At 34.3% G+C, this 9435-nt stretch overlaps 1 protein-coding gene across 1 annotated transcript; it reads right to left on the reverse strand.

The window, feature by feature from the left end:
- Nucleotides 1–222: 222 nt before the first annotated feature.
- Nucleotides 223–9177, reverse strand: LOC121382750. Its single transcript, XM_041512324.1, has 6 exons — nt 8934–9177; nt 6423–6731; nt 5641–5782; nt 3971–4359; nt 3113–3254; nt 223–1803 (listed from the first exon to the last, which is right to left on the reverse strand). Exons 2-6 carry the CDS (start codon nt 6680–6682, stop codon nt 1765–1767), a joined length of 972 nt encoding a protein of 323 aa, XP_041368258.1. The 5' UTR covers nt 6683–6731; nt 8934–9177; the 3' UTR covers nt 223–1764.
- Between the last annotated feature and the right edge of the window lie 258 nt (nt 9178–9435).

Consider the following 9435-nt stretch of genomic DNA (forward strand, 5'->3'; position numbering starts at 1 on the left):
ATACACATGTATATATTTTTGTCTTTATTTATATAGGACAAAGAAACATCCACATACACATGTATATATTTTTGTCTTTATTTATATAGGACTAAAAACATCCACATACACATGTATATATTTTTGTCTTTATTTATATAGGACTAAAAAACATCCACATACACATGTATATATTTTTGTCTTTATTTATATAGGACAAAGAAACATCCACATACACATGTATATATTTTTGTCTTTATTTATATAGGACAAAAAAACATCCACATACACATGTATATATTGTTGTCATCAAGTGGGGCACAGGCTTGTGTATAGATATATGTGCCACACATTGTGATGTATGGTGTATTGATTCTAGTTCAATACTAATAAAGCAAAAAAAGGTCTACGGGGAACTTTAAATGCATTTTATTATGAGTTCCCTCTCCTTTATTTACATAAAAACTGCATGAATATCATGGTTTTCCTCGGACAAAATTATCACCAAAATTGTCCTGAGTTAGCTGCTATTGTGACACATTTCTGATTAACTGAGCATTTTTAATAACTAAATTACACCTGAAATACATTTTCTTCTTTAGAATACCAGCATCTGTTTATTCAAGATGTTTATGATCGCCTGATGTTTCTAGGAGCCAAGACTAAATTTTACCTACCAATTATTTTGTACATATGGAAAATATATTTGGAAGTCAAATAAAGTTTTTGCTACCACAAACACTGGGACAACACATTGAATATACAGACACTGAAAGTGGTATTCTAAACAAGAAAATGTATTTAAAGCCTAATTTTAAGTGTTAAAAAGGTTTACTTAGCCAAAAGCATCTTACAATTACAATGGCTGCCAACTGAGGACAGTGTATTTGAAACTGAAAAACAAAATCAACACTGTTTAATGAGTGACATATTTGGAATTTTCATCTCCAAGGATGAGATATTTGCTTTTTAAAAGACAAAAATAAAATAATAATAAAAAATGTATTTATCACAATTTCAGTATAACAAGGCATATATATGTATTTAAATTTAAAGCTTGATGCCAATGGAAGCTTCCATTATTTCAGTTTATAACACTGGTCCCCTTTAAATATATCAAACAAAAAAGTTAGCAAATGTTACAACACTTGCATTCGAATAAAAATATTCATTTATTACAGGCTTTCTGTCAGAAATTAATTTGAGGGTACATACTAAAAACAAAGCAGACCGTAAGTGCCCTTGATAGATGGTTATGCGTTTGTAATGTTTTGAAATTAACCATTGCATTTCATGCACTTTGACAAATTTTAAACAGCAGTTCTGTTACTATCATTTATCTGAAAATTAAAAAAAATATATTCATTAATTTCCTACATTTTAGAGTACATAATTTTACTCCATGTACCCTCTGGTAAAAAGCCTGTATTAATTTACTCCAAATACATTTTAAATAACAATATGTTAAAACAACATTAAAAAACCTGCACAAGACATGCATATCCGTTCTTTATCAAAGATTCAACCATTTTATGCTAAACTAATTTCGTTGAGTACGGTATATAACATAAAAACAACTAATGGCCCCTTTTTCACATCACAACAATTTCCTTTTCACATACACATAAAGATACACTACACAATATCTTCATACTATATGTAATAATCAGAATTAACAGTGTAAACAATAGCCACGGTAATTTTCCAAGGTTTTTTCGTGAATGTCTTTTCATTTGACTTGTACTCTGATGTAGCCATGACAACCTAAAGGTGACCCACTTCCTCTTACCTAACATGGGATCTCGTTCCTGATGCTGATGTCACCTGTAGGAAGAAAAACAAAACACAATGTCACAGCAAGGACAGACCCAGGAAATAATTTATGGAGGGGACCCAGGAAATAAGGGCAGATGGACTAACTCCATGAAAAGAGCCCTTCAGTGGAAATGGTTAATAAATTGTTTTAAAAAGGGGGTATTTTAACTGTTTTAGGGAGAGGCAGGTCCCCCTGGTCCCCTCCCTTGCACAGTAATATCAAAATCCTATCATCTACTAAAGCGGCCATATTGGATTAAACCGTAGAGCAGAGGCTTTTATCATTCTGTCTAAAATGCTTAACTAATCAAAATGCTTCAATTTACAGATTTTCAGACAAATATTTTTTTTTTTAAACTCTTATCCACCTACCTTTACAACCAGAAAACATTATCACTAACCCAGGTTTTCAACATGAATATGTAATGTTGAACCTACATTATTCAACCTCAAATTATAAAAAAACAACTAATTTAACAATATTTTGATGTGTGTCATAGTTTAGTGAGTCTAATTACCAAAATAAAATTTATAGAAGAATTTATTAATATTTTTTTTATAATGCTACAATCACTATCCATGACATCATTGTTTATAACAGTTTATTTTCACTTTCAATCGACAACGAGTAATCCATCCATCATCTATTTCAAAGTCTGTATTATCAGTTATTTTCAGTAAATACATCCTTTACAAATCTTCAGTTTTCATTAAATAATAATGTCCAACCTGTTTCAAAAGAAATAATTATACAAATACTATTTGAAATAGCAAGAAATCGAACCCATGTGCGCGTTACGTCATCAATAACATTTACATAAATTTCGACCATTTTTTGTTTTCTTTCCGATATTGCGATAACAATTTAAATACAAATACCAGTCAACAAAATGCACTCAATGTGTTCGATTGTCATTCTACTATATTCTAGTGTTCACAGAATCAAGATGGATAACTCCTGTGAATGTTGACAGCTGTGTTTACGAAGACCGGTCATGTTTTTACGTTAGTTTTGCCCATCTCAACTGTAGTCGAGAATGGGATGGAAAGAGTTTAAGGTAGAAAATAAATAAAATACCACACTTGTTTTCATTAGATATTATTTTTATTTATCTCACAAATGTTCCTTGTGTCTGACCTCACTTCTGTTTGGTTAGATACAATAAAAGTTAACTTTTTTCATAAAAAGTGTATCTAACAAAACCATGTGTCAATTTATAAAATTATATATTTGTGGTATTTCAGGAAATGTTCACATGATAGCTTAAACAATGATACATTATTTTTAAAAAAACCCCAATGGGATGCTATTGTTTACCTTTTCCATGATGATTTTCTCTGTAATATCAGACTGGTCTGATGCAAACAAAGTCACGTGAGCTGGACCATACAGCTGTTCCATCGTTCCTTTGTGAGTTGAAATCTTGGCCTTTGTCATTGGTTTCACTGACGTGCCAACCCTACAAAAACATAAAAGTAGATTAAGTAGATTTTTCTCACTCTTGGATAATAAAATAGAACGAAAAATCACAATAAAACCATTAGAGGTGCAGGCACTTGATTACCCATTATATTTCTACTCCATTTTATTTTGTCTTTAATTAAGTGGCTTAGATTAAAATTTACTAAGAAAGTGGGAGTTTTAGTGGACTACAAGAATCCAAAGGTGAGTTTACTTCTTGATACAGTGAAAAGGAAAGGAAAGGAAATGCTTTATTTAACGACGCACTCAACACATATGGTTAAGGACCACACAGATAATGAGAGGAGAAACCCACTGTCGCCACTTCATGAGGTACTCTTTTCGATTAGCAGCAAGGGATCTTTTATATGCACCATCCCACAGACAGGATGGCACATACCACGGCCTTTGATAAACCAGTCGTGGTGCACTGGCTGGAACGAGAAATAGCCCAATGAGCCCACCGACGCGGATCGATCCCAGACCAACCACACGGCAAGTGAGTGCTGTACCACTGGGCTACATCCCACCCCTCCTGATACAGTGGATGAGGGTTTTTGTTGCAGTTACTATTTGCTGTTACTCTTTATTTATTTCCATAAGTATACATATTCAAAGCATTTACAAACAAAATAATGCTACACTGCCCTAAAATACTAATAAATGATCATAGAGAAATTGAACAGGATGACCACTCTTGTATATATGACCTACCACACAATGTAGACAAACTTGACGGTGACGATGTCATCTACCGTATCGGTGACGCGGTACAGCCCATACATAACGGCATCGTCTCGTAAACACTGCTTCAATTCCTTGACGTCTCCCTCCCCACTCTTCTCAAACTCTATTGGACCGCTCGGATCGCAGTTGAAGTAACTTGACAACATCCAGCTGGTGGTGTCATCGTTGTTCTTCACAGCGGCGATCGTGTTGTAAACTTCCTCGGTGATTTCGATTTTGGCACCTTCCGTTGCTAGCGAGAATCCTGATTTTGACATGGGCCCTCGTTTGGGTAACTGTGATGCAGTGAAGCCACGCTGCTGTCTCCCCTGAACATCTTCGATGACTTTAGATTTCTTTCCTGATGTCTCTTCAAGCTGAAATCAAAGCAGATATCAAACTAACCATAAGACCTGATTGCCAGATTCATGAACTTTGGTACTTGTTAACTGTTTTATTGGCATTAAATGCTCAGATGCTAGTTTCAGCTTGTGAATATGTGAACTAAGTTTAGTTAATCTACAAATATGCAACACATTTGGAAAAGGTTTATAACAGAGATAAGCTAAAGTCTGTGATGTTTAAATGGTGAAGTATAGTCCGAAAAATAACTAAAGCTTGTCTCCATAACCATTATTTGTCAAATGAACATGTGTTCTTAGAATTATGAAAAATGCTTTTGAGGTATTACATAAACCTGGATGACCAGAACTACTCCAGGTGTACAAAAATTAATATTGTAAATAATAAAATATAAGTATTTCTAATTTAAATTATCAAAAATGGCTATAAAAAAATATATCTGTCTGTCACTTTAATAGAAAAAACATTTCTTTCTTAATGTAGCTTACTGCATAATTTTATTACTTTGTTACTTTGGTACATCAGCAATAAAATAACAATTTACATTATATACATTTGTATCTTATACCTCTGTATCATTTATGGGACATGAAAGACAACAGCTGTACACCAAATTCACACAAAATTACATCCTTATATCTCAGTAAAACAAATGTGGCCTCTTGTCATTTCAATTAAAAAAACATTTAAATCCATTAATTTAATATTACAAAATGTACAGTAATATCAAAGGGAAGCAACTCTCAGTGAAAAGTATACAGTTTCTTTTTACAAGTTGTTTCCCATCTGACTTTGTATTAGAACTATAATACAAATACTGAGATGGCATCAGACCAGTTATTATGCTACATGCTTCTACATAGCATTAGTGGCTATAGCATTTTTAATAATATCAGTAGGCCCTTGTATGCACCTTTGCCTGCCTGCCTGGGGGCAACATACCCTGAAGAGGACAGCCCCTGCTGTCCAGCTCTTTTTCCCTGGATATTGGTTTAACCAAACACGTCCACTAAACCTGGCCGGAGTACCCCATTTTACACAAAAAGTACTACATTTGCATAGGCTGGAAATACCACAAAGTTTTCAATTGTAACAAGTTACACATGTTTGCAAACTACATTCTCTCCCCTGTCAACTTCAATCTAATAGTTGCAACTTCGAAGCTGTCTGCGACAAAATAAAAAGTTAAAGTTAAACAGAGACTACTTGTGCAGACATATTTTCAGATTCTGGTCAACCAAATGGGAATATAACTAATCAGTGGCCAGATAAAATATTATTAAATCAGCACGAACCTGCTGTATAATTTTCTCTGGGTGGAAGTCTTCACGAGCACTCGTCTCCACAAACAAGTGGTATGGGTTGAAGTGCTGCTCTATACTGCTTGATACAACGCCGTAACGACCCTTCTTCACAAATGGAACCTGGTCGCCAATCCTATAAAAAATAGTCATATGTTGATATCAGGCGTTCTGCCAGAAAATATACTTTGAGGGTTCGTAATAAAAACAAAACTGATCATCAGTGTCCCAACTACTTGGTTATTGGTTTGTAATCCTTTCAAATTGGACACTGCATTTAATGTATTTTAACAACTTTTAAACAGCAGTTCTCTGAATATAATCATTCTAAAAATTATTTAAAATTATTTTTGGGTATATAATTTTACCCTTCGTACCCTCTGGCAACAAAACCTGGATATATATATCAGAGGACATTTGGTATTCACAATTTTGATTAGCAACTAGTGAAGTGAAAATTCATTAGCTTCTTCTGTACAATGTTTTATAATTGTGTAGTGATCTCTGAAACTGGCATAGCAAAATTTTCCCCTGTAATCATGTGGCAAGATTCACTGTACCTCACCAGTTGCGGGGTAAGAGGTGGAAGTGTTTGAGAGGTTATCCAGAATACCATGCCATATGAAGGATTTCAAATCATTTGCATAACTTATCCTTATAAAAAAGTGATTTGCTGCATTTTTATGGATAGATGGGTCAATGTATTAGTTGTGTTACAGCAAGGGTTGTTTTCAAGGTTGATCTAAACTATACAAGAATTTAACCAACAGTCTTACCATCGGAAGTAGACAAATTTGATTGTTTTTGACATGTCAAATATGCTTTCATATCTGGCGAGGGCGTACATCACTTGAGTATCATCCATCTGTTCTCCCAGTTCCTCTAAATCCTGGCCCACTTTCAACACACTGACGCGATTTGGGTCATTTTCAACATGGCCCACTACGAGATACTTGTCATCGGTGCTGTCATCACGGACCGACTTCACAGCTTCCTCAAAGTTCGCACCATCAATGAATTCAGCAATAGTACTCATTTTCACACACCACCAATGTTTGCTGGGAAACAGCAGATGAATGTAAGCACTGAAAACAATGATAATACTCAATAGGAGAGTATATATTTAGCAAAATGTGGATCTCACAAGGAAAGGAATATCTATAGTCTGTCCCATCCTCCTACAAAAAGGTTTTGTGTAATTACTTATGGTTTCGTTTGACACAAGAAAAAAAGAAAAAGTGTTTTGGAAATAACAACAACAAAAATATATTATTGTGTGCAATTTAGAAAACAATTGACTCAGAAATAAATAACTTGAAACATTTAGTAGTATACATGTAGCTTAGAACAAAAACTATCCAACACAAAACATTTCAGTGTTTTATAAAAACATGTATGTTGTTCAACAAAACATGTATTTATAATAATTTATAAAAATTATTTCAAATATTTAAGGCAAATTACAAAATGGAGTCCTCAAGAACCAATTATAACAGACAACATTTTAGGAAAACAAATATATAACAATTTTGATGTCTTGCAATCATATTATAAGTTGAGCAAATGAATGGTTTTAATGGTAAAATTGTTTGGTCAAAAACTACAAGAGCCTGCATTCTGAGTTTTAATAAATATATATTCAGAAAGATATTTATTTCAAAACATATAAGGACCATATATTTTTAGCAAGTATTTGTAAAGAGAGTTTTGCCAGCAGACACAGTGACAGTCATGTGACCTTAATAACTAGATAATGGTACAGTTGAGAACAGACAAAAATAGTTTTTAAAAATAAACTTTGTTTCAAATGACAGTTTTTGGAAATCATAGAAACAAGGTATCAAGAAATGTTCTGTGTTCAATCTTGCTTTCTTTGCTTGTTTTAACTTCATTTTTATGAACATGTCTGTGAATGTGAGACATTTGTTACTTTCCCCATGCAAAAGCAAGGGTGGCGCAGATGGTATGGTATGGCCGTAACGCCATACCACTTTTTTGTTCATATTTGTTGTATTTGTGAAAATGTCCTTCACAAGTGAATTTGAAAGGAGAATCTGGCAACCTTGAGCCGTACCACTATTTTTGACACTACGCCACCCCTGAAAAGTTAACATCATAAATCTTTAAATATGTTTACGTACTGTTGCGCAGAAACAATCAGTAATAGAGATATGCAGAATGTTTTACTAGTCCACCGGACAAATACATCTAGAAATCTACTTGTCTGCCAATATTTTCAGCTGTCCAAATATATGGTTTGTTTTATTCGAGTACAAGGATGATATTTTTGATTGCTCAAAATCAAACTGCATTGAACATTTTTACTTGTCCACTGGACAACCACTGACAGGGCTCAAAACTCGCCAAAATATATGACGGCCCCAAAAATAATAATGGATGTTGGCAAATTATGGTAAGAGAATCACAAGCATGATTTTTATGTGGAATACAAATATTAATAGTGGCTCATATGTTATAGCTCTAAAGAAGTTCACCCACATATTATTTGGGTGACTAACATCATTATTTTTTTAATATTTAAGTCGTTCAAATGAGACATTGGTCACATTTGGTGACCTGGCCAAAGGCCATTTCAAACCCTGCAATGAAGTGCATTTTGTTTGTTCGAGCAGATTTGTACTTGTCAGAACAGATGGACAAGTGCTTATTTCTAACACTGACGACACAACCACTGAAACAGGTCCCTCACCGACGACACATGTTTAATGACACCTTAGAATACCTTAAAGTTACGGTTATAAACTTCATGTCTAACATATATAATAATATATATGGTTATTTCGACAATTGAGAAATACTAGCGAAAATCTGATGCCCCCCTACATATTTAGGCTACTGATAAAACAACAAGGGATCTTTTATAATTATATGTATATATGCATTATCATATTTTATAAGCATTTTCTTAAGATAAGCCTACACTTTACTACCGAGCCATTAGTTCAGAATTTACGGTAATTATACCAATTTGTAACCGTTACTTCCGCATGTTATATCACTAAGTGTGACTTACCACAACCTGTAGTTCACGTGGGGTCAGCAAAATGTCATGTGTGATCATTAACAAAGCTTATTTTCAACCCATGTCGACATACAATGATACATGATATAAAAAAACATATTGATTATTAAGACTTGGCGACAGCTGAATAAAGTTAAAATACGAGAGAATCTAACATAAATCAAAGGGAGGAACGTTACATGTTATTCAAAATTGTCTTAAGACTACTGTTTTGATGTTACAGAACTAGTAAAATAACAGTTACCTTCCTCGCCGCCCGGATAATCAAGAGAAAACGTGTCCGTTGTTTTGCAGCTTCTGACACTGTCCACGCCCAAACAAACCGACAGCCGCTCCCAGGCGGAAGCAAAGAGCTCAGATAATTTCCTTTACCGTATTTGGTCAAATTATCGTCTACACTAAATAGATCTAGAGGCTTTTTGCCAGATAGGGTTGGGTTGGGTTGTTTTTTTTTTTTTTTTTTTTTTGTTTTTTTTTTTTTTTTTTTTTTTGGGGGGGGGGGGTTGTTTGTTTTTTGTCATTGACAGAACTCTCTGTCAAAGTCAGAGGTTGTGCCCACGACAGGCGTGCTTGAACAATTCTCTGATGGAAGCATTCCAAAAATTACCCCGCTCTCTCTCTCTCTCTCTCTCTCTCTCTCTCTCTCTCTCTCTCTCTCTCTCTCTCTCTCTCTCTCTCTCTCTCTCTCTCACACACACACAAATCATTTGTTCCACCACCAGGCGCAAGTGCATATGTGGAACGGA

The sequence above is a fragment of the Gigantopelta aegis genome, chromosome 10 (assembly GCF_016097555.1).
Source record: "Gigantopelta aegis isolate Gae_Host chromosome 10, Gae_host_genome, whole genome shotgun sequence".
Taxonomy (NCBI): domain Eukaryota; kingdom Metazoa; phylum Mollusca; class Gastropoda; order Neomphalida; family Peltospiridae; genus Gigantopelta; species Gigantopelta aegis.